The following is a 26,784-nucleotide window of genomic DNA, read 5'->3' as shown; positions in this document are numbered from 1 at the left end:
GAAGGAATCGTGGTGAACGTTGGAGAAAAACACAGGGTAGTGTAGTTGGGGATGGGAGGGAGGGTGGGCGGGAGAAAGGGAGTCGAAGAAACAGAGTGTAGTTACACCGTTTAGTATTTGACCGGTCGCGCGATTCGGACGACGTGCAAAGGCGGTGGTGCGCGCGCGCGCTCCCTGCAACGATACACGCGTAATACGTGAGATGCGAAGTGTGTAGTCGGGCGCGTGGTCGCGAGCAGAGGAGAAAACTTGATCTCTTCCCGTCGTATTCAAACGCGTGGAGCGGAGTCGCGTGCTCCGGGTGTTTCGTGTTCGATAGTCATCGTCCCGTTGTCGTACGCTTAACAAGTGTAACGAAACTTGGTGTATAACCGCGCGTGTATCGCGGCTCGTAACGCCGGCTAAACTGTTGGTTGGCGCGTCATGACCCATCCCGAGCTCTCGAGCTCGCGAGCGAATGATAGCCGCGACCACGAGCCGACATCGCGATTTCGATGATATCCTCCTCGATCGTTTCGCTTGTTCCTCGCGAGAAGAAGGAAGCAGAGACGAAGGAGGAGGAGGAGGAGGAGGTGGTCGAGTTTGGTGACGCGTCGGGCGAGTATCGAGATCGCGACATCGAGGCCGATCGTGGATCGGATTAGAAGGGCGAACGACGGCCCATCCGCAAGAGGCCGGGCGAAACTCGCCAACACGATGGATTGGTGGTTGCGGGGACGGATTATCTACACCTACTCGTTATGGGTCGTGTTCAAGGCAGCAGCGGTGGGCGGTATTTTCGGTGAGTACACTCGTTCCACGCTCTTTGACCTTTCTTTACGCCTTTGGCGCCTCTTTTGTCCGCGGCGAAAGGGATTTGCCACGTGCTAATCCGCTGCCACGATGCACGCCCTTTGACACGCGATTACGTTTATGTTCGAAATACCTTGTCCTCGGTTCATCGTACTTGTCAACTCGTTGTCGCGTCGTGTAACACGCCCACTCTTTTCCATCCGTGCTTCCATTGCGGTGGAAGGATTGCGGTGTTCGCGTTACACACAGAAACCGGAGTCGCCTTTGTCGCATTTTCTACGCGGAATCGTTCGCTCGCCAAGCTTTTTAATTACCTTTTGCAAATTACGCGGCCCCTTTATGCAAGCGAGAAACTAATTTCAATACCTCCGCCGATGAATCTAGCCGCCCGAGCCCTTCGGGTTTTGATATTCTTAAAAAATTCCTCGAACCGAGGAAACTTGCGTTCTCGGGATAATTAACCGTTTCGCTTTCAACTTCTTTCCTTCGATCGAGTTTCACGCGGTGAAACAAACAAATCAACGAGTGAAATTGCTCCATCGACTAATTATTGTACCGAAAATTCTATTACATCGGAATAACAATGATTTAGCTAGGTAAATTTAAGCCCGAAAGAAGGTTTTCCCGATAATTGGAAACACGTTCAAAACTGAGACCGAAACGCGTCGTTCCCGAGGAGTATTTTTTTTTTCTTCTTTTTTTTTTTTTTTTTTTTGAGCGCGGTGACTCGCGAGAGAGCCTATTTGAAAAGGCGGACGGAAAAAATGCGCGCGGTGCACAGTATAAACACAGCAGGGAGGAGAGACGACGTTGTTGCATGAAACGCGACTCGAAATTACTTTAACCTTTTCATTGCCGTGTACAAGGCACAAAAGCCCGTGCCCGCTAGTCAATGACTTCGGGAACGCGTACACGGCCACGGCTAAATTGAACACGTAGCATTTTTTATGGATTACTTCCGGCACATTCTTCGCGCCACAAAAGAGTGGCATCGTATTGCGCGTGTAATTCACTGTTAGCGGTGGCGCCGCCTGCGAAATAAGAGAGCGAACGTTGAACGTAAATAAAAGCCACCTTTTGTCCAAATGTGAAAACGTGCTCGAGAAAACGCCGCTTGTCCGCGCCACCATTCACGCTTTATTTCCAACGCGCCATTTCTTTTTTTTCTATCGCGGTTTTCGAGAGACAACGCGAAAGGAATCGCGTTTGAAATAAATTGCTCGATTCTCGCGTTCGTCTTACGATCGTATCCTGCCACGTGTAATTTTCGATTCGTAGTGCCTTTGGTATTAACTGTGCTTGTGATGAACGATCCGCTACACGAACGTGCATAGACAGCCCGAACAAAGGATAATCTAACCTCATCAACGGCATCATTCCTCGTGCATCTGATAAAGGTAACCGTAATGTTCGTAAAACGTTTGAACGTCCGTGAAACGATAAAGTTTGAAACAAAAGTTTCGAGCGAATTTCGTTTTACGTATTAACTTTAAATACTCCGGGGATAGGGAAAACGTACGTTCACGTATCGTGTAACAATTTCGTGAAAATATTTCTCGCCAAAGGACATTCCTCTTCGAAGGACGAATTAATGAACGGTAATGAAGTTTGCGTAGCTTGTCCGCGGCGAAACTATCAAAATTGTTATCGAAGCTGGCTTCGTCGAATCTCGACCATGATAATCTATTATCTCTAGCCCCGACGTGCAAACTCGTCGCCATAAGAGTCTTTGGAGTTGCCAACTATCGCTTAACTTTTCACGACAGCATCGTGTTCACCTGATCGAGCATATTTGTCAATCCATAGGTGTACATAGCACGGATAGGAGATCATACCTCCGAGTTAATCGCTAGCTTACCGCTCGAAATTAATTAGTAACCGCGGTGAACCGCGTTTCGTATGCTTCTAAATGCCTGTTGCCCGTGTTTCGGGGACGATACACCGCAATAACGACCGTCTCTTCGTCGATCGTTTACCACATCGTGCGCGCGTTTGAATGGAAAGAAAAATTTCTACGTAACGAGTTAATAACCGTTCTAAATATCCCAGATATTTATCATTCCAACGAGCACGTTATCAATTTTTCAATCCACGGTCATTTTTTGCTTCCGTGTCGACGATATTTGGACAGATCGGTGATTATATTAATTTTCGAATCATACGTATAATTTAAAATGGTTCAGAGAGAAGAAGGTTTCTTTTCTCTCTCTCTCTCTCTCTCTCTCTCTCTCCGCGTTCACGTCATTCAACTTGATAAAATTTCCATCGTAGCGACGTTACGGTGTAAATCCTGTTCTCCAGATCCTAGTTAGCAAGTCTGCGAGCAGGAGAATTGGAAGTATGTTTCGATTAAAATACAATTAAGCTGGGATTCATAGGCCGGGAAATTAAATTAACATAAATTAGCATCGGAAGCGCACGAGCGCCGTTCGCGCGTATTAAATTTTATTTAAGCGAGGGATGCGGAAGTAATATATATATATATACTATATATAATATCTATGATCATTAATGAACGCGAGTTTCCAGCCGTTTGTTCGTCCACTCTTTCCGTCCTTCGCACAATCGGATGCGTTCCCATCACTGAAAACGAATCTGATTGATTTCTGCTCGAACGGTATTTTTATCAAATGCAAGCGTAAGAACGAAATTGATACTAATTCGAGACATCTCTTATCTTCTTTGTTAAACGTTTTAGTATCGTCGCGTGGATAACATTCGTTCCTTCAAGGAATATTCTCTTTTTCCCTTCCCTCCACTCCCTCGCGATTTTTCTCGTATTTTCATGAATAAAGAATTTTCAATTTGCACTACCGGAAGGGGACTGTTCGCGTACGTGCGCGAGCGGCGGAATTCCTGGAAGATGGCCGTATTTTTACGCGATAATCAATGTATGAATAGTAAAGCGGAAAGTAAAGTTCGACGAAGAAGAGGTCTCGTGCCAGGGGAACCGGGTCGAATCGATAATCATTGCGTCCTTTCCCCTCTCGACCACGCATTAATCTTGGAGGAACGCGCTCGATTTGGCCAGGTAAATCCAAGCTATTATTAAAATACACCCAATTTTTTTTTCGCACCATCGCTCGCGCGGATAATCCTCGTGATCGATCCGTTGTAATATTCGTACATTATTACGATATTTCGGTTACGAATAGGGAGGACCAAAAACGAATATCACGAATATCACGTATGTTCTCCGATCATATCGGATTCGCTTGCGTCGCGTGTCATCGTCCATCCGTGAATTTCCAAGTAGACGCGTGAAAACGCATGAACAGTTTTTTAAAAACTCCCCACTTTGCTTTCCTGCTCTCCAATTTGCTCTTTTTTCTTCTTCTTTTTTTAATCAAACTATATTTCTATCCTTATCTTTTCGCGACTCTAATAGGAAAGAAGGATATCTATCGATCGGTATTCCCGTGCATCCCAGCTCGGCTGTTTAACGCGGCTCGAGCTCGAGCCGTATCCATCGATCATCGATACCGGAATGATGAAATATTTTCAATATCTCTCGTCGCGGCCGTGCTCGAGACATTGTTTTCCACCTGTGACGGGGAGGGAAAGGGAATATATATATACATTCAAGAATGTATCGGTAGCTGTAAATACGTCTTCCAGCCGGAGGAAATCGCAGTAGGGCAGAATGGAAAATGTACTCGAGGGAGCTGACGGACTACGCGCTTAAATCCGGCAATCGATGCGAGCGTCATTCGAGGAGACGCGCGTCGCTTCGTTTTGTTTCTCTCTCTCACTCTCTCTCGGCTTACAAGGAGAGGACGTGGAAAGGAGAGCGGCCGGCTATAGACGTAGACGTGTTACTTTAGCTTCTACGGGTGGGGAGGAAAGAAGGGGAATATAAGGTACACGTGCATCGTACGTGTGTACGGCCGTTGTGTGTTCCCCATCGCGCACGTTGCGGTGCGGCGCACATTTTTCAATTTGTAGCTTTCGTGACAGCCATCTATTCTCCCGTACGAGTTGCGCTTCCTTAAGAATCTCGGGGCGAGATAGTATCGACATAATGGTGGTCGGTGATTTATCGGGGATTAACGAGTAATTCATAGATCTCGCATTAGCCTGGGCCAGCGTTAAGCGTTATCGACCGTGTCATCGGGTAAAGGAGGGCGAAGGGGGTGCAGTTAGGATGTACGCGGTTTACGAACGTCATGTGAATGCGAACGATGATTATTATTTTCGAAAGTTTCGAGAAAATAATTTCTCGATATGAGATATCTCGTGCGAGATAACGTATGCGCGAGCAGATGGTTTTTCGTTTCCAAGGACGAAACTTTTGCGGACAGAATTCCTCGATCAAGATAAATTTCTTGATCTTTTTGAAGAAGGTGAGGGGAGGATAAATGTTCCGAGAGAGGAGCGTAAGAACTGTTGGGAGAAGTTTAGCGAAGCTAGGGGACTTGGCAAAGGATCGAAAGAACATTAAGCCTTATTGGCAACACGTTTCACTCCTTCGTTCCTCTGTTCGCAAAGTGTTTTAAACGGGCGAAGCGAAGAAGCGTTGAATGTAAAATGGCCGTTTATCGTCATTATTACAAGTATGAACGTTTCTGGAAAATGCACGAATCCATATCGAGCTTCGTATCCTCTCCTCGAACATCCCTAGTTTCTTAGATATTCCTCGTGTAGCAGTGTAGAAACGTACAACACCGTATATATATCCTCCATCCTCGAAACATTCTCGAGAGAGAACAATTTTTTCTACCCATAATGACGCGGTCAATTAAGCACAAACGTTATCGATAAGTTATCTCGTTAATGGAACGGTTAATATTACACGTTTAATAGCCCAGTACGAATTAAGCTTCGCGTTGTTCTCTCAACTTATTAATTCGTATTATAACTCCCTATTCGTGTTTAGTGGCAGTTGAAAGAAAAAGTTGAAAGGTAAACGGTGTCGCGTTTGTGGCGCGGTGTTAAACGCGATACGTCTTTATCCTGGAAATCATCGAAGCGGTGGCGGTATGCATTTACCGACACGAAGCCAGACCGGAATTCATAGCGTACGTATGCATCGAATGACGGAAGTTGGCCGGTGGAACGTTCGCGTGTTAATTATCGTAAAGGGTTCCAACCTCGGGGTGGAAATAGGTACACCTTTGGTCGAAAGATGTCTCGTTAACACGTTACTAAAGTCGCCTCAATTATCCGCTGCCCTATTTCCTTTCTCGCCGATATATTCGTCGCGTGGTTTCGTTACGTGGATTCGCCGCGTTTAATGCCCCAGGTCAGGGAATTGAATTTAATGCACGCGGCGTTCGAAGAGGACACACCGAAGTTCGCACGACACATCACCTAGTAGAGAAAACGGGATCGATCTTCTCCTCTAATTGGGAAAGGAAGGATCAGAAATGAAATTTTCGCCCAACGAGTTCAAGCGGTTCCACTTTAATCACACGCCGGATACCGATCAATCGTCCCCTCGAGAAATCGCGAACGTGCGTTCAACGTGCGTGTCCTGAAAAATGCGCCACCAGATGGACCCACTTCTACCCTCCAAAGTCTCTCCCTCTCCAAGATATATATATATATACGTGCTATACGCCGCTATTATTAACACTCACACCCGGTAGAACGGCCGGTTTTAATGAACACTTACCAAGTGAATATCGCGCCGAATGTAACGTCCTCGCGATTCGGTACGTACGAATGGGGTAAATGAACCGTGGAGGAAGAAAGGTCGCATTCCAGAGATAGCGGTACGTACTCCCTCCTCTCCCCACCCTACCTCCCTTGAATTAGACCTAAGGTATGCGCGTATAAACGCGTGCAGACATCCACTCGTCTATCTATATGTGTCTGTCCGTGTTCCTAAAAGGGACTTCTGTTCTACGAAGAACGCGCACATCTCACTCTCTCTCTCGCTATCTCACTCGCGTGTTCGCGCGTATAATCGAGTCGGTCGCACGTGTTGGTGGACTTAATGATGCCGAGTTAATGCGCGGCATTATATGTATATATACATAGGTGTGGATGAATTTGCGTTATATCTCCGTTCGTGTGTGTGTGTGTGTGTGTGTAGGTGACCGCAAGAATTCGACTGCGAAAAACCGTGATGGTTGGATTTAAGGGGGCGCGTTTACCGTGATCTCGTTATTAACGGGGCTTGGAATTTTGCTTGCTCGCGTTTCAATTTCTCGTTTCTTATTTATCGTTTTCTTCTCACGGTTTATATAATAGTTATCGCTATCGTTTTATTAATGCCGTCTATTTGCGTTTGGATGGATCGAAGGATACGATAGAACTTTTTGAAATTTCGAAGAGAAATTAGACGCAGTGTTTATAAAGAGGAAATTCAAGAATCGAGCGGTGTTCGATCATTTGGGAAAACATATTAATAAAATATTCGTCGTGATAAAGGAAATTGCTATTAATATTTTCGGCATAAATTAAGTGGTAAAATTGGAAATACGATTCAGCGCCAGTGGAAAGAAGTATATAAATTTTTGAACAGCGCCGCTGATTCGATCTCATTCTTTACGCTCTGATTTTATTTTCACGCTTACTCTCGTTCCATAATATATTCGTTTCCATAATAAACATGTCCCATTATAAATGATGCAAAAATCGCCCAACATTTATATATATATACATATATCCACGATCGATTATTTTTTTCTATTTTTTTTTTCTAAATATTTACGTTTAAAATGTAAATTTAAATCAAAAATCATCTCTCTTCCCGAAGAAATATCTCGACCGCGAAGAGAATCGAAACGAGGAACGCAGTAATGCATTCGTGTCGATATTAATGTTAATACCATTTCCTCGCTAGATCTTGCTTAACGCCGCCAATAAGTGTTTAGAAACGTTGGAGCAAGCGGTGAACGCAGTGATTGCGGAATCCACGAAAGATTCGTCACAAACGCGCGCGAGTCACTTGGAAACTCGTGTGTTCAACGATCAGCCGTTCGACAATGAAACGTAATTATTATCATCGACAATACGTAACACTGGCTTAGACGCGCCGATTTTCATTTAGAAATTTAGGGGAAAATGGGTAAATCGGTTATCATTATTTTAATTAAAAAACGCCCCGGGCCGGTTTGAAAACTGAAGCGTTCAATTTTGCCGCTGGAAATTGGACGGTGGTGGGAAAATAAATTCGGAACAAAGTGAAAATTGGACATTCGTGGAAATAAATGTGAAACAGAAATGGAAATTCGAGGACTAGGTTTTGCGATATTCGTCCGATATTTAACGAGCTCTCGCTGTCGCGAAAGACGGATCGTGACCGTGGAGCTAATTTTATTTTATTTTATTTTTTTTTTTTCCAATCGATGGAGAACAACGGCGAATGAAATTCACGATCAGGAAGTAAATCTGTCTCGGATAAATCGGTTAAAAATTAAATGTCGATTAGAAAGAAGAGAATCGATCGATCTCGTACGCGAAACTTTGCACGGAATTCAGGTTGTATCCAAAAAACGATTAGCCGACGAGTTGGGATAAGTCGATCCCGAGTCGCGTATCGAAGCTGTCAGCTGTATGGAACGACGGTTTATTCTCCCCGTCTCGTTCGAAAAGTTTCGACATCGTGGAGTCGAGACGATTACACGAAACGTACCTCGTCAAACATTTGTCCAACGTAATGGCGTATCGCGAGCAAACGCGACAGCAAGTCGATCCGCCTCCCTCGTTCGTAAAAATATATATCGTGGGATGTATAACCGGTCGCGGGTAGAAAGAAGATCCAGAAGAGATGTTCGTAGCGTTTCCAAGAGCCGCTTTCGAACACATCGATTCCGCGGATTCGTTCCTTCCTCGAGTCGAAAGGAAAGCGGGAGTGCACACAGAGAGAAAGTCGGAAAAATAGGGAGTAAGGTCGATCAGGTGAAGAATCTTTCTCGAAGGGTTTCATTGGACGGCCGCGAATGTAGGCGAACGGAAGTGGAGAACTCGCGGATCGAGGAGTCGGGTAACGAAACGGTGGAAAAGTTGGAAACGGAAAATATCCGGGGAAAACAGGGGCGAATTTCGGTGGGCAGGGCACACAGGGTGGAAATGAGTCGGTAATGGTCGAAATATGTCGAGGCTCGTGACAGTGAGGTATCGATTCGTGGCCACGGTATCGACGTGCGTATACATACATGCATGCATATATATATATCGATCCACAAGGAGGATGATAGCTTGGCTTTTTGCACCGGCGGAGGTCAGTTTCGCGGATACGTCGCGTTTGGTATGGACGCGTGTAGGGCGTGTAGGTAGGACGCCTTTTGAGAGGAGGCTGCGGTCCCATTTACACACGGAGAAATCGAATGGGTGCAACGCGTAGTATCTGCGCCGGCCATGTTCCTATTGTGATCCCATTGTGATCATTTGATCAATAGACGCCAAGTCCGCTGCATCGTTTTACAAGGCGTCACTGGTATCGACAGAATACCACCGATATCATTCCCCCGATCTGTCCACTTTTTCGTTGCTTGTTTCTTCGTTTTTCTTTTCTCCTTTTTTTCCTTTTTTCCCTTTCCTCCGCGCGAAATTAGGGATCGCGGCAGGGATCTTCTTGGGGGGGGGCGCAGAGAAAGATTCGCCCCTCGAATTTGGCGATCGACGAAACTTTTCTCCCCTTGGCTGGGCCAATCCACTCGATTGGTCGAATCAATCGCAGCTTCGCCGACGATTTATCGTATTTGTACTCTCTTTCCCCGTATCGTTTCGCGCCGTACGCGTTACTTTCCTCTCGACGTGTGTTTGCCAAGAAGTTTCTTGGCCGGGTTCCCGGATACCAATGATTTGCACCGTTCACGAAACGTCTCCGTTTGGCTAATTTACATTCAGAATTCGACGTTCCCTAGAATTCCCTATTAACACGGACGCGGTTACGCGGCAAAACGTGGTACAAGGATCCTCGCCTTTGTCTCTGCGAGCGACCGAGTTCCGGGTTGGAATGGCAGAAGGAAAAACATCGCTTGACAACGACAAGAGACGCTCATAAACGTCGCGTATTCGTCCTCTCGAAGGAAGGAAGGAAAATTCGACGATTAATTCGTAACGTAGTAAAGTATTTTTGATTCTTCGCTGTTCTTCACTTTTTTTTTTCTTTTTCTTTTCTTCCTTCTGTACTCTAGAATTTAATAAACGCTCAAATAAATATCCAAGAGTATATACGCCGGCCCCGCTTGTCTCTCGTTTAACGATCAACGGTTCCATTTCTTCTTCGACTACTTTTTTGCGGTTCTCCCCCCGGAAGTCCGCTCTTCGTTAGTTCTGCTCGTTATTCGTTTATAGAAGTTCCCCACCGACGATTTACACGGGGCGATACGTGTTTCCATTCGGGGGGAAAAAAAAGGAAAAAAAGGGGGGAAAAAGGGGGACGAAAGAGAGGAGCGCGAGGCTAAGCGAAATTGATGTGCATTCCGTTGCCGACAGTCTGTAACATTTTATTCGGTGCGGCGAATACGGAGCGCACAAATCATTTCTCGCAGGTTCGAAATCGTGGCCCCTTTCCGATTTACACGCCTGTTTTTTCTCTCGTTTTCTGTTTTCTGCTTTCTTTCTGTTCTGATCGTGCGTGGAACGATCATCGATTATCGAATTTTATCGAAAACGTCGTTTCAATTACGCGAAACCCGTATTTTATTTTTATCGGATGGATTCCGACACGAAATCCTTTCTGTTTTTCTATTTTTACTATCATCTCCCTCGATACGGGGTGCTACCTGTAACTCTTCGAATTATCTGGAGGAGTATCGCAGAAAATCGTCTCGTTATTCACGCGATGACAGGCATTCGACCGATCGCGTTTCCCTCGAGCCAGTCGTAATTGGAGCAGGAATCCGCGCGGCAAAACACGAGCGAACCAGCCCTTCGCACGTCACTCGCGAGCATCGTGTCCGCGGCGGAGTGTTGACTGATTTTTCGAGTGGTGCGCAGCGAGGGATAAAAACATAGCCGACGAATTTTGGGGTTGGATAAGCGGATAGACAGGGCGGCGCCATTAGAGATTGGTGGCGGGGCGAAATACATTTTCGTAATAGGATATATCCGAGTTCGAACAGCTCGGGTGGAAAAGTTGGCTTAAGCCAACGTGCATCGAGTCGCGATGTCGATAGATTCGTCGTAATTCCCTTTTGCGTTTCTCTCTCTTTTTTTTTCTTCTTTTTTCGATCAACGGTTCGCGCTCATACATCGAATCGAAATTATCGCGTTACGTCATCGCGACGATGGAACGCGTTCGAGAATAAAAATACTCTCGGGAGTATTTTTTTTCGGCGACACCGGCCACTGTTATTTAGAACGATCGTCGTGTACAATAATTTTCACTTTGCACCGACGGGGAAAAAGAAGGAAAGAAAGAAACAAAAAAAAAAAAAGGGAAAAAAGGAAAAATAAAATTCGCGGAGAATCGTGGGGAATCGTGGCGAGAAGAGGGACTTTGGACATTGAACTTATCTGGGCCGTGAGTAATGCGCAGCGTAACGCGGTAATTAAAATCGATCGTTAAAGCAAACTGGAAAGTCCAAAGTCTTTGGTATCGCCGCACCGTTGCGGAAACTGTTGAACAGCAACGTCGCGTCGAATCGTTTCCACTTCCACTCCCTTCTAGTAGTCTAATCTTTCATGCAAAGTGCACCGGTGCACACGGTTCTAGCGAGGATGCTAGCTTTCCGCAATCATAATGCCCTGAAATGGTGGTGCAACGCATGCCGGGGTGGGGTGGGGGGATTGTTGCGAACGGTCTCTGCCCACAATGGAAACTTTTGCCTATCCTGTAGACGCGGTATCGAAAGGCGGACGTGAAAAAAGCCGAAACGTACGAGCCTCTCTGGAAAATTGCGGACCGCCACAGGGTTTTAAAAGTACCCGAGGGGAGGGGAAAAAAAAAAAAAAAAAAAAAAAAAGGGAAAAGAAGAAAAAGAAAAATTCTTCGGTATCTGGAACAAACGATTACTACGATTACTGATCCTGTTTTTTATTTTCGCAAATCTCCAATTTGCCTGGTTAATTAAACGATTGAGAAATCGCGACGAATCGTTCGTTTTCCAACTCGAACTCTCTCCCTTCCCCCTCCCCCCCGCCCCTCCTCCCCAAGAAGGGGATGGTTTAATTTATTTCCAGATCGATAATTGCAGACTCCCAGATGGGAAGTTTGTTTCGAGGCGAGTTTATAGATCATCGGATCTTCGTTAATTTGAGATAGTCGGGCGAAACTTTCATAGTTTCGACGGTTCGAATTTCAATGTTTGATGGAAGGAGAGGAAGAACGGAAGAAAGGAAGCTCTCATAAGATGAAACTTTGCGGTGGTTCGTTATTTTTTTTTTTTTTCAACGTTCCGTCATTCTTCTCGTTACACTCTCTTTTTCGCTTTGCTAACCTCATTTGAGCCATTGATTATCGATTGCGTAATTCTTCTCTCCTCTAACGCCCCGTTTCGTAAAAATATCGTGTCTCAATCGTTACGAAATACATACGAGTTGTATTTCGTTTCGTTTAATATCCATTTCGTTTTAATTAATAATGTTAACATAGGTTGACATCAAATTTAATGTCTAATTAAAAGTGATTAAAGATTCGCCTTGCCGCTAATGAACGAACGTTAATCCTTCCCTCGCATCCATTCGCGCCGTCATTATCGAGAATCTGTCTCCAAGATATTACTAGTTAAATCCTATCGATTAATTTTCAAATCTCGTCACGTATTCGACACACACTGTTCCGAGATTTTTTTTCCTTCTTCCCTTTTCTTTCTGAAATTACCAAACTACTTTTACGCGGAAACAAAATTAATTATCTTGTTTTTCCGGAATAAAACACAACGGAGGCAAAGCAGCCTTGTTGTTCCTTTCTTTTTTTTCTTTTTTCTTTCTTTTTTTTTTTTTTTTTTGTTGCTTTTGCCTTCGTTCAATTTTTCTCCGATTGAAGAGAAGTTTGCGTTGAAAAGTTGATTGGCCAGGTTCAATCAGATCAGGAGGGGGGAAGGAAGAAAAAGAAGGGAAGAGAGAGAGAGAGAGAGAGAGAGAGAGAGAGAGAGAGAGAGAGAGAGAGAGGAACGAACAAACATAGAAAACACTGTTTTGATCGGCATTATAATTTTACACGGTTGAGAAGGAAAAAAAAAAAAAAAAAAAAAACAAAGAGTGAATTTAAGCGCTAACGAAGCGTTCTAAATTTGATTTGATTACTTCTCGCTGGCGCGAGAGATTTTAATCAGCGCCTGCCAATTTTTTTTATACCATAGGGCTGAATATTTGAAGAATCGCAATTAATCGCGATAGGTAACGATTCATTTAGTCGCGCGGTGTACACCACGCGCGTTGTGTTCCCGATCCGGCTTTGCGACCGCTACGTGTACGTGTGTCCAAAACGTATATATATCGCAATTGTTGCAGTTATTTAAATTACAAATACACGCCATCCTCTCGTGACTTCTGTCCACATATAATTTTTTTTTATTGCGCGCTATTCTGCAGCTTATTTACCCGGACACCGAGAATTCAATATTTTTCGCTATCCTCCCCCCCCTCTCCCTCCCCTCCCCCACCTCCTCCCTGTTACAGTTTATCGAATTGTTATTTCATTCCGCCCGATCGAAAATATTTACCCAATTTCCACGTTCGTTCGTCGCGCAAGGATTCGTAATCAAACTCGGCCGAAACGCTAATTACCAAAGTCGAATCTCCCTCGATAGCGATTTGTTCGCGCCTCGTTTTCTCCCTCCTCCCTTTCCTCCATTCCAAATTATCCTTTAAAATTTTATACTCTCTTCTCTCTCTCTCTCTCTCCCTCTCCATTGCTGTGCCAATTTGAAATTTTTCTATCTTTTCGCCGCGCAACTTCGCCATTTCCACGGGAAACGAAGAGAACTTTCGATTCTTCCCACTTCCTCCCAATTGTTTTGAAACAATTTCACCAATTTTAGAAAACGGAACTCGATGCGTGCCACGTGGCGCGATCGCCGCGTTCTCCTTTTCCCTCGAACGCTCGCTTCGGGGAACGCGTTCAGAACCGATACACGGCTACGAGTTCTCGTTATCGACGCGTTCGAACGTGGCCTGGAAAGGTGGAGGAAAAATAAGCGAGAGAGAGAGAGGAAAGAATGGAAAGAAGCGGGGATAAAAAAGAGAGCAGTTCGAGGAAGAGGAAGAAAAAGCGCGAGCGCTAATTGGTTTCGAGTAACTCGTGTATAACGTATATCCGCGTTCCCTCGTAACCGCTTTTCGCTCGCGTGGGAAAATCCGCGATCTCGTTCAATCCGACAGTTTCTCATAATTTCCCTTCCGCGATTTTATCCCCTTGTCTCGCGACATTTCGCTCCTTCGTTGTACCGAGAAATAATAAAATTTCGCGAGATACGTGCGCGGTTGGAAGAACAACCGACGCATCTGTTGGACGGACACGCGACTCTTAGTCGCAACAAGTCTTATCTTTTGCACCGATCGAGTGTATCCTCCGCGCGAGTGGTTGAAACGCGTGGATAAAACGTGAATAGAATAGGGACGGGGTATTCTTCGCGACACGATCCGGTCGAAGCCGACTTCTCTCACCGTGTCAACAGGCCGTGCTCATTAATTACACGGAACGGTCGGCTGTTCCACGTTTTCATTGAAATTCCACGGGCATCGGGCTCGATCATTAATTACGGCCCGCCCCGTTCAACCCCACTTCGTTCAACGCGAAAAGGGGGACGTGTCGAGAGGAATTTTTTCGAAACTTGCCAACTTTGCCCCTCCCTCCCTTCCACGTGCACGGCCTAAAAAGCCGTGACCGTTCGACGAGGAAAGTTGGCGAAAAATCGCGATCCATCGTCCATCGTAAATAGACGAGGCGAGGATGGCGTGGTTTATGAACCTCAACTTCGATAATCGCGCGCCACTAGTTCGACCGACATCGCCGTAAAACGTGCTTAAACACGATTAAGTATATATATATACTTGCGTGTGTATGTGTACACGTAATATATTCATCGCGTGGAACTCGTTCTCCTTGGAGAATCCAGCGGCGATCTTTACGAGACTGTTAAGTTTCAGTGGCTCTTACAGGAATGTTTCGAGGAAATCGAGGCTGGGGATCGGTCGAGGGATGAGGAGGTCGCATCCTAGTTCTGGCCGCCGCCGATTGCCTGGCGACTGCTGCCTTCGGTTCGATAAAAAGTGCACACACACAAAAAAAAAAAAAAAAAAAGAAAAAATAGGGAGGGGGGAAAAAAGCGTTTTGACAGACGTGTTTGCCAAGTTCTCGCGCCGCATATGACTGTAATCCTGACGAATACGAGGTGCACAAAGCCGCGTATATATTCGCGTGCCACGATTCACCGCGACGAATCTCTTTTTAATCAAACGGTCGTTGCAACGGGCGAACAATCGCGACAAAGCCGTGCAGGCTACGCGGCGCGATTTTTGCGTCGCTCAAGGAAAAAAACGCATCGGCCGACGCGGATGTTTCGGGGAACCGAGCCGATAACACCACCTTCCCTCCCTACTTTCCTTCCTTTCTCCCCCACGTCTCTCTTGTTTTTCCTCTCCCCCTTTTTTCCCCCTCGGTAACGATTCGTATCTCACTCGTTCTCCGTGGTAATTTGCATTTCGAGGATCGGGGAGATATCTCGCGCGAGCGCTACTTTTTTCATTGGTTGGCAAGAAGAAATCTCGCGTGTGCCCGTTTAACGATACGACTTGATGCGTAAGAAAAGAAAGGGACGAGCTCGTCTCGACCTCTTCGGGGGAAAGTTCCTCTTCCGTTCGATTCGTTTCGTTTCGTTTCACGTGGTTGTTTATCACCGATTAGAATTCGTACGACGACCGATTTCGTTACCGTTTCCCGTTTGAAATTTCGCGAACGAACCGACCATGTGTAATAACGAGCATAACGAAAGAGAATCGTCCCAACGAGATCGATGGGAATGATTAAACGGATACATAAATGCATACGTGTTTATCATAGTCCATTGATTTCTCGGTAATTCGATTTCGCGAGTGATTTGTTTCGCTACACCAATTCGAGCGAAAAAAACCGCTCCCAATGGAATAGTTAATTTATGTGGATACGATATAACGGTTACCTAAGGCTATTAATCGGTATTATTCATTCGCTCCGACTTCCTATTTCCGATACTGCGCGCGATGTAAAAGACCCGAGGAAAGAAAACGAGGGGAAAAAAAAAAAAAAAAAAAAAAGAAGAAAAACAAAAAGAGTGCTACGTGCTTGGTATTCGGGAAAAAATTTCACGAATCGTTCATTTTCGTTTCACGTTTTCATTTCGTCGGTGATTTGAATCAACGACGAAATGATGAGAGGGGAGGGGGGGGTGGGAAAAAAGAAAGAAGAAAAGAAAGAAAGAGGGTAAAATGTGGATAGAAAGACGCGACTTTTCGACGAGCAACGAGTTATCTTGGATGATATCTCGTGATAGATTTTTTCCTTTTTCCTTTTTTTTTTTTTTTTACCAAGGAAGAAGTTTATGGGTAATGAAAACGCGGTATTTGAAGATTCCGGGAAAATTCGCGACTCCGCGAAATTGGTGGGTAACTTTTCGAGTGTACGCGGTATGTGGAAACTAGTCCCTTCGAATGGATGGTGGAAACTCGGCGGAACTCGTAGATACGTTGAGCGTTGAACTGCTATCTATCCGTCGCGAGACGTTTCATTCGTTTCGCGAAAATTCGGGAGAGCGCAATGGCTCGAACGATGATGGAGGTAGAAGAAGAAGGAAGGTAAGGAATTTCCACGCGAACAAAATAAAGGATTCCAAGGTAAAATAGCGGCCACCACCAGATCCGCGACCTCTGTTTCTCTTGGAGTGGCGTGCTCCAACGATCGCAGACGAAAAGAAGTAGGAGAGTACGCGAGTTAGAATCGCGTTAGAATCTCGGCTTAGAATCGGCTTAGAATAAATTTACACGCGTTAATTCGAAAACGCGAAAAATATTTGCCGCCCCTCGTGATAGAATTCCACGATCGTTCGTGCATGCGAATCGGGGGGGGGGGGGAGGAGGGGAGGAGGGGGAAGGGGGAACAATTAACGCTTCCGAGCCATCGAAACTCTGGAATTCTCGAATTTCGATCGAACCGATTCGAACCGATTCGATATATTTGAAGAATTCCACCGGCGTAATAAACTCGATAATCGACGCTCTCCCCCTCTCGGCAATTAGCGATCTAATTCCGAACGAAACGCTCCTCCTCCCCTCCGCCCCGCGTTGTCCTCCGGCGAGATCGGTTTTAACGATCGGCCCTCTCGTCGTGTACACACGACGATCGTTTCGCTGGACGAACGTCCATTAGTCACGCTTGCACCTGACGATCCTTCGAGAATAGAGTTCGACACGAGAGAGAGAGAGAGAGAGACACGTCAACAACAACGATGATCGATCCCCGGCTCGTGATCGGAGGATCCTGCCACGCTGATTCTGGTCACGACGAACGACCGAGCGGAATAAGGCAGTCCGTTCTCACCGGGGCGCGAAAATTACAAGCAGCCACGGGGATAAAAACGAGCGCGGGGAGTTCGATAAATTCGTCGAGAGCGTTAATGCCCTCCGGCGTTGCACACTCGGCGACGAAAATTTCATCCGCGAATAACTTATTATTATCCCTCGACGCGAAATCGCTTTTTCGATTGCTCGTTAAACGAATTGAAATTTCCCCTTTTCCTTCTTTCTCCTTTTCTTTTAATTTCCTCTCATTTCCTCTCCTTCCTTTTTCGCCTTTACGCCTTTCTTTTTTTTTTCTTTTGTTTTTTCTTCTTACGCTCGTTAGACCAGATCAGATTCCCTTAATATCGCAAGAAATATTTAATCATCGTTTCGATATTTAGAAAAGTATCCACGAATCTCCTAACTAACAAGCGCGGGACGAAGCCATCCATAATATTTTAACACCGAGAAAATATCTCGATCAGCGAAGAAAATCAAGGCAGGATCTCGAGAAAAAAATTACACTCCTCCCTATATAACGTCCTCTCCCTTCCCCAAGCCAATGTATCGCGTAATTCTGCGGGTCAGCGACTTCCCTCCCCTCCCACGTCGCTTAACACCGGCCATTAATATTCATCCGAATCGAGGAATATTCGATATTAGCGGGCAACCGAGCGGCCAATAATTTAATATCCCGGCCGCAATAACGCAACGACAGAGGCTTGGCCACTGCGAGTCATCATCCCCAAGAAGCCCGGTCGGAGCAAAGGGGAGGGACGCGTGGATGGATCTGTAGGCATTAAAGAGATTACTCGTATCCACTCGCCAATTCCGCCAAACCGTTTCTTACCGTTGCCTACGTATCCCATTATACTCGTGCACAACCTCCTCCAAACAGCCTCGAATATTCGCATTTGCGGATTTGTCTTTCGTCGATCCGGTCGATCGATTTCTAACCGATTTTCCACGCCGCGTCGAAGAATTAACGAGAATTCCCCCCCCTCCCCCGAAGATTTGCAGGGGTGAAGTATAGACGGTAATAAAAAGTTATATGGTATAATCGTTTTCGTAAGTTAAATTACCCGCCTCCCCCCCATTCCATCTCTCACCTTCGATCTCGCGTATCCTTATATCGCCTCTCTTCCCGCGATTTACACCCGCCGTATAAATTCCCCACAAATTTCCCTGTGGTCCGGGCAACTGCGCTTTTTATCCCTTTCCCCGGCTCGAGGAACGTAACGTTGTTGAACGGAACGAGAAACGCGAAAACGACGTCTACGGAGAACGAATCGCGAATCAAATAGACGCGAGTAAAATGGACGACGATGCGGTGGTAAAAATAGAATGGACGTATATAGTACGCCGATGTCCGCGGTTTGTACCACGGTTGTAGGTAGGGGAAACGTCGAGAAGGGAGGCGTGGAGGGGGAAGAAGAAACATCGGCTTGCATAATTTATTTCGGCTTTATATCGATGGTGGAAAAAGTGACGCGAGTCGAGCGTTATATTTATTCGGAACGTTCGAAGGTATCGGGTATGGCCGAGAAGATGGTCGGGAAGATGGGACGCTTGGGAAGCCGAGGCAATTGATTTTCCGTCCCATGTACGCTGTTGCCGATCCTCCTTTCCGAAACGACCGGCCTCCGTCGATACGAGCGATTTGTTACCGCATCCGACATTCGCGAAATTCACTTATGAAACCGACCGATCTTCTAACTTGCGCTTCCGTTCCGCCTCCCTCGATCGTCGAGGTCCGCACTTTTCACCTCGCTCGCTCACCACGAAACAATTGCGCGACGAGAGAAAAGTGTATTCGCGTCACGTTTCACCGGACGACTATTTCGAACGAAACACGGAGGGAGGGGGATCGCCTCGCCACGAGATGGCCAACGAAACGACCAACGGTTAATTTCCAGTATTATACGGTGTGTGTTTCCTTGCTCGAACGCGATATCTTCCACTCCATGTCGCTCCATGGGTTAGATAGAGTTATCGAATATCGATCGATCCTTCGTTTTCCTCGTGTATAATCCGTGGACGTTAATCGATATCGTATTTCCGACGAGGCAAACTCTCGTGTGCATCGCCAAATTTCTCGCCGTGATTCGATTGGGAGCGGCTACAACGTGTCTCTCGTAACGTAACCTCGTAACGGTGTGCGGCCAACGAAATCGACGAATCAAGCTGGAAACAACGTATAAACCGACTTCCTTTGATGTAAACACGGCGCGGTGTTTCCCCGCTCGAAACTGGATTTCGTCGAATCGGTTCGGGCGTGGATTTACGGCCCAGTCTCGCGTACTTCTCCACCAAGATTCCATTGTCTCGTAAAATCCGCGAGAATGGCTAACGCAGCCTCTGTGCCCGTTTCCGTACGCGCAGAGAAATGGAACGGCCGCGCTAGTGGACCGATGCAAAATTGAAGGCCGAGCAACCGAGTATACATCGAAACGCGCGGTGTTCCGCCCAAATGCCGGACTGTTTACATTCGTATTAGAGAACATTCCGTTAATTGCCGCTCGTAACCGGCTTTCTCGAAATAAACAACCGAACCCGAGCCTCGCTTAAACGCATCCCCCCTTCTCCCCCTTTTAAACCGAGAGCTACGGTTCCATCCACGATTCGTCGAATCGTGCTTGAATTTTCGTGCTCCGTTGTTTGCGAAATTTCCCCCACTCTCTCTCTTTGTCCGTCGATCGATTTTTCGTGGAAACTTTATTGAAAAATTTCGAGCGAAAGTGTGCATTTCCCTCGAATAGATTTCCGTTCGGATAGATTTTCAAAACTGAAAATTCTTCGACGAATAAGTCTTATTTCGCGTTATACTGCGATTGCATCATCTTTCGAGCATTCACGAGACAAATGCTCGCGTTGAGGAAGACGAGGCGAGCGATATCCTCCGATGGATAATCGGTACGATCTATTTGATTCTTAATTACCATCTTACCATCCACCCGGTGTAATAAAAGCGGTGGCCAAGTTTGATGGGAAGAGAGGCGAAATTTCTTCCTAAGAAGGTAGGGTGGCGAAATATCGTGCAGGAACGAGGGGGGAGAGAAAGAGAGATGAAGCAAGTTTCGAGCGTCGAAAGTTGAACAACGAAGATAGTTACGGGAGCGTGGCGAAGGCCGGTCGGGAATATACTTGGGATTAAACGATTTCAATTTCCCAAAGCTCGCTCGGCGGAGTTGCTCGGTCAAATTTTATCCATCCGTCTCCTTCCCTCGTCGTGCCAAGGTGAATTGATCATTAGCGACGAAGACACGGCCGAGGCTGGATGATTGCACCCTGCACCTGTTTCGTCGATGTGTATAAACGAAGGAGGGGGCGGTTTCAATCTAAAGTCGCGTGGAAGATTGAACGACCCGTAAATAAAAAAAAAAAAATCACATGAATCTTGGTCGAATATTCCGTATTCGCGATTTACGTGTTTTCCTCGAGGCGATAGACGCACCAGACCGCCGCTCGCCTGGAAGCAACTGGACGAGGAAACGTCGTATCGTTACGGTTTAAAACCGTGGATCGATCGAAATTTCGATATTACAAAGTTTTTCTCCGAGAATTGGTATCGGCGAAAAAAGCAATCGGCGTAACACGAGGAGAACGATCCTCGAAACACCAGTGAGCAAGATATCGATCGTTAAACTGTAATGGATTCGATAACCAAGGGAGGAACTAACTTCGTCGGCGTTTACATTATCAACAACTTTGGTTTCTGAAACGAAATAGGGGGAAGAAAAAAAGGAAAGAAGTTGGGGAAAAAAGAAATATATACGAAAATTACATCAAAGTATATCCGGAAGTGGGTCCAGTATCCACTCGCCCAATCGCATAGCCCGAGTATATCGGAAGCAACCCACTCGAAACTTCTTTTCGCCGTCTCGCTTCGATCCTCGATACCAATGATGCCGTCGTCCTGTATCAGACGCCGGTTTCACCTCTCGTGAAAGCATACCGGGCTGAGAGTAGCTATAATATTAGTTTCGACCGACGTGGAGAGATTGAAGGAGAAAGAGAGGTGGGAGAAGGATGGAGGGGGGAGACGCGAGAGAGAACGGAAAGGTGGAAAGAAAAGGGCGGTCGAAGAGGAGGTTCCGACGTACGTGACGACGGCGCTCGCAGTAAGGTGTCTCAGAAGTCGCAGATGTCTCTTGATTTATTGGCGCGACAGCTTCCGGAGACGAGCGGCATTCCGAAAATGGCGTCGGTGAGCTTCGCCTCGCTCCTCCACCTCCGATGGCAAACTTCCTCGTTACCTGCACCACCGTGTGTAACGGAGACGAGAGGTGAGGACAGAAACGAGGGAGGGAGGGAGGGAGGAAAGGAGAGATCGTCGTTAATTTTTATTTCTGAACGGTGTGTTGGTCGGTCGATCGGGGAAGGAAAGGGAAGGGAAGGGCTGAGTCACGCCTCGAATTAAGTCCCGGATAATTGACGAAGGGGGACCACCCGTTAGTTACGGCACGTCAGCTTTGCCTCTCGAATTGTGCTCGTCGAACACCTTAATTAGAGTGATTCACGAGGCGAGTTCGCGACGAATAAATAGACGTTCAACGAACGGAACGAAAGGATTATTTCCCCTCCGCCCCGAAATTCGTTTATTCCCATAATAAGAGCTAACGACAAAAGATTACGTATCCTATCTCTCTTCGTAATGCCTCGTAATTGCACTCGTCGGTCGCCTAATTTCTCTACAACACCGATGACGGGTTGAGCAAACATTCGGAGAACGAACGAGTGTCGTGCCTCGAATCGAACACCCGGGAAAAGAAGGGGGAGAGAAGAAAAATGAAAAATGCAGCGAGATGTTTCTGGAGCAAGATCTGGTCGCGCGAAAGTGGAGCAAATTAATTCTTCGTAAAGTGAAAAATCGATGGTTTCCGTTCACGTTTGAACGGCGGCGAGGAGTAACGTGGAAAGAAAGAAGGAAAGAAGGAAAGAAAGAAAAAGGAAAAAGAAAAAAAGGGGAAGGGGAAAAGAAGAAGGATCAGGAAGCGAGTCTTTTAACCACTCTCTCAATAATGTTCGCGCGAGCGTGAAACGAGTTCGCTTCGTCCCCTCTACGAATCTGTACACACAGGGATAGAACAAACACGAGCTGGAGCTGGAACGTGGATGTACTCGCTCACGGACAGACACGCCGCGTGGACGTCTCACGAGAGCGAGAAAGGAAGGAAGGAAGGAATGTTGTGGATTGGTGGTGGGAAGGGCGAGAACGGAGACGGACAAAATTGACTCGGTCGTTGGAAATCGAAATTGCAGGGAAATGAACAGGTAGCTCGCCACTGGCCGAGATTAGACGTTTGGAAAGCGGGCACGGATTGGCGAAGCTCGATCGGTCGAATCTTGGGGATCGATGTTGGTTGGGAGGATCGGATGTTGGGTGAACGACGTCGTCCCCGTGGGGGGTGTGGCGACCTTTAATTTATTACGCTCGTTCCGGGATACCCTTCGCCCCGAGACTAATTTAAATAATTGATTCTCAAGAACAACGCGAGTCTTGGCAAGTTTACCTCTTTTCTTACACGGACAATTCTCCCCAGAACTTTCCCCAACGTACCGATTTCGCGCGATCATCCCATCGATTTTCGAATTTTTTATACCTCGTTTCTTTCGAACCACCATCTCGGCTCGTTCGGTGCTAACCGATTCAACCAAGACAGTCGTTTCTCGGGAAAAATTAACGATTCCAGCGAATCCGATGGATGCTCGTTCCAGTCCAGGTATATTTGGCTTTGGTTTAGGGTAACAATAGAGGGGACGAGACGAAGATGGAAGAAGGTAGCAACAAAGATAGCAACGATGACCGGCTTCCTCTCCGTTCGAGAGGAAGCGACGAAACAATAGATTGGCAACGAACATAAATGGTCGAATGGATATCGAAGGGGAAGAAGAAACGAAAACGAAAAGAAATAAAACAAAAAAAAAAAAAAAAAGACACAGGGAGGAGAAACGCCGAGGAGCTTATCAAACGAGTTTTCAAATTACGAGAAGTGATCCTCCTCGTAATAGACTACTCCCCTATTGCGACTTATAGGATCTCGGTCGGCTCGAGCCGGGAAGAAAATTATAAAAGGGAGAAGAGGAGTTCTCGAGGCGTAGGGTTGGAAGGAATGAAAATGGAGAGCGGCGAAAATGGAGGAGATGGAAAGGAGTAAACGAGCGGGAAGAAGGAGACACGCGGAGCGTGAAGAAACGAGTTAGAGCGACTAGAGAAACGGGGCAGGTTCTCCCCGTGGTGGTGGTGGTGGTCTCATCAAGGGAAGGGTAAACGCGTTTCTCTCGGTTGACAGATCGTCGTCGTTCGATCCTCCTCGTTAAAGTCGAACGACCGTGGCAATTGCGTGATCCTCGTTGTAAAACGGAAATATGTCTTCTCCGTTTTCGGAGAACCCAAACGCGTATGTAAATGACGGCCATCGTGACGACTGTTCGCATAAATGCATCGAGCAATTTCGTAAAAACTCGATGCGATTGTTTATCCGTTCATTTTTTTTTTCTTTTTTTTTTTTTACACGTTCGTTCGTCGGTCACGATACAACGAGCAAAGTCTTCCATCTTCGAGCGAAGGCGCGAATTCACGCGAGAATTGTGGCGTTTGGCAAAGACGACCGCCAGTGTCCAACCTACTGGAAACAGATTTGCCCGCGGATGTATCCTAACAATAACTTCTCGTCGACGCGTTAAAACGATATTAACGCCGCGCCGTCTACACAACGCTCGTGGCGACGAGGCATGGGTATATTCAGTTCTCCCAGCCAGGAGATAACCGGTCCTGTGGCTCAATTTTCCGCGGTATGGAGCCACGGAAAAATAAGTTACTCCTGTAAGAATACTTTCACGGAATGCGGAAGGTAATTTCACGAAATAACGGGACCCGTGGTTGTGAACGGTAGCAGGTATTCAGGAAAGAAATTTAAACGTTCGAAATTACCGTGGAGAAAAAATGTATTTAAGCTTTTTTTCTTTGTCCTCGCACTTTCGACCGTTCAGGCGTTAAGATTAATCGATTCTATTTCGTTTGCTGGAAAGATGGCGATGGAACGATCGCCAAACTCGATTAAAAGTCGCGTTAAAATTACGATAATAGCGTTAGATAAACCGGCAACGGATTCTCATCGAAATCGTCAGCGAAATTTATCTTGATTTCGTTACGTCGACGGTTTAATCGGTCGATTTTCGTAACCGATTTTTCTTCGAACGAACAATTAATCGTCGAGAATGAACGACGTAAGACCCGATTAAACGCGATAATAACGCAAATAGAAACGAGTTCGATTGATCGGCTCAAATCCCCCCCCCCCTCCCCCTTTTCTCCAGATTTTCGCTCGTTTCGGTTCAAAAGTTTCGACCTAAATTCCGATTGACGTCAGAATCGCGAAACATCCGTCGAAGCCCCGTTAATTATTCCCGGGGACAAATTAATTCTTGTTGCGGTTTTTGCAACGAAAGCGGCGTCGAGATCTCGCGCGTTCCCTTCATCGACCGAACCTTCGGTTAAATCGAATGACGCGGACGATTGCACTCGTACGAGCTCGTTCGAGGAGTGCACTTTCCTTCGCGAAGAACAGTCACCTTGCCGGTTCTCAGCGGTTTCTGTCGCAATTAAGCACGCGCCGTTCCATATACGTGAAACAAGCGTTTCGAGTCCGTGGATGCCGATTGCGCGAATTGCGAAAGTGGGAATTTTTCACAAGATCGACGCAAATAACCAGGCATTAATTCCTCCTGCGTATTTTTTCCTTTTTTCAACCGTGCCGCATCGATATCCGTTCCCTCTACTCGTTCCATTCGCGATCGTTGCTCAATTCAGCGACGATTTTATATTTTAGAGTTATATTACGTGAAGAAATCGCGCATCACGACAATGAATTATCAGTCGCGAATCCTCGATCGCTTTAAATTAGAATACCGTGGAAATAATGTTCGCTTGTTGAGAATAGAGAATCGAGTTTATTTTTACGTAGGGAAAAAAAAAAAAAAAAAGGGAACGTAAGCGTGGCAACTAAGATAAACGATCTATATAGTTAATTAAAAGCGATGATAGGAATATCGTCCCGTCTTCTTGATTTTCCAGTTTAGCTTACAGGATAATAGATCGGTTGGATATTATTCATTCGTGTAACGTGCGCAGGATGGAAAGTCGGCGATGAGAAAAATAGTTGGGCGAAACATTCGATGGAAATTGCGGTCGAGTGTGCATGTCGTATCCGATAAAGCGTCATTCTATCCCTTTAATCGTATCTCGGAAAACGTCCCCTTTTATTTATTCATCCCGGTCCCCAACATCGTGTATCCTCGGGCAGTTCTTCTTTTGTGCATAATTAACCGACAGCCGGCAACAACACCATAGAAATATAACGTAGGGCGAAATTTAAAGTGCTCTTTCGATTCATAAATGATGCACGGGGTTGCGGTCGGAGAACGCGCGGGTTCGAGAAACGCGCTCACGGTTTTGGCGGCTTGTTTGTGCACACGTAGGATATATTCAGCCTCGTGTAGTAATTTTTCGAGGGGAGAGGGAGAATACAGAGAGCTTTGACCCAACCCAACAGAATCATGGTTAAAGTACTTTGATGTTGAAAGTTCGAGGTCAATGGATGTGTTAACATGTTGGAACAGGCTGAGCTACTTGCCGCCTAGAGATACTCGATGGGACATCGCTTTTATTTCCCGTGCTTATATCGCATTTTCGTTTATACCGAATTTTCGAATCCGATTAATTCTGTTTTTTTTTTTTTTTTCGAAACGGAGAGAAAATTAACGGGATCAACACAGTCGCGAATAAATTCGGATCCAAACTCGGTTCTCCTCCTCAAAGTTTAAACGCGCGAAGAAAATTAACTGCATCATCCGAGAGCGAAGAATATCACTCCAAGATCGTTGCTTATTTATTCGGATATCCCTTGCTCGAACGATTTGTTCGAGTATATTTCTCTCGCTGGGAATTCAACGGAATCGGTCTTATCTTCCCCTCCCCTCGAAATCGATATCGAATCCATAATGCATAATTATCGTAGACGTTCTAGGTGACGAATGGACGGGTCGTCTGGCGGATGAGTCATACGCGGCCGTAAGTCACCAGGATCAATCTCGTTGCCACTGTTATCTACTCCATTCTTCTCTTCCCTCTTCCACGCACGCGTTTCTCCTAACGTCGCGATCATCCTATCGCAGAGTTTTTCAATCCCGGATAAAATATCGCCCCCGTGGCAATATCGGAAGTAAATCACCAAGACCGCAGAGGTTTTCCGGCGGAAAAAGAGGGGAAAAACCGCTTGCCTCGCGGTTTAATCGAGTTAAGTGAAATTGTGCGACTCATGCGCTCGAAAGGGGGACGGAGGGGAAGAGAGAGAGAGAGAGAGAGAGAGAGAGAGAGAGGCGGGCGATGAAGCGTCTGGACCACGGACATCGACGGACGTCTCTCGATCTTCCCCTCCCCCAAATCCCCCCCAACGACCACAAATGCTCGAAGAATTTTCACGAGTGCCGCGTAACGTGTTGCTCTCTCTCTCTCTCTCTCTCTCTCTCTCTCTCGTCGTCTCACGCGAGATAACGAGATAGGTTAATCTAGATCGTTTTCCGTTTTCACGAGCTGAATCGACTCCCTCCCCGCGC

The 26,784-nt window shown here is 46.3% G+C and overlaps 1 protein-coding gene across 4 annotated transcripts in view; it reads left to right on the top strand.

The window, feature by feature from the left end:
• Positions 1–290: 290 nt before the first annotated feature.
• Positions 291–26,784, top strand: part of LOC100864056 (putative receptor-type tyrosine-protein phosphatase mosPTP-1) — a 314,861-nt gene continuing 288,367 nt past the window's right edge. For 2 of the 4 annotated variants that reach the window (XM_086906437.1, XM_086906439.1), the window contains exon 1: positions 291–781. In XM_086906437.1, coding sequence (XP_086762563.1) covers positions 697–781 — 85 coding nt within the window. In that variant the 5' untranslated portion in view covers positions 291–696. The remainder of the gene's footprint in view (positions 782–26,784) is intronic. The other 2 variants (XR_015291661.1, XM_086906436.1) reach the window with 1 other exon arrangement.

This window comes from Apis florea, unplaced genomic scaffold (assembly GCF_048593485.1).
Source record: "Apis florea isolate Af1SG1 unplaced genomic scaffold, ASM4859348v1 contig_2495_pilon, whole genome shotgun sequence".
In the NCBI taxonomy this organism is placed as follows: domain Eukaryota; kingdom Metazoa; phylum Arthropoda; class Insecta; order Hymenoptera; family Apidae; genus Apis; species Apis florea.
This window is presented reverse-complemented; position numbering and strand designations above follow the sequence as displayed.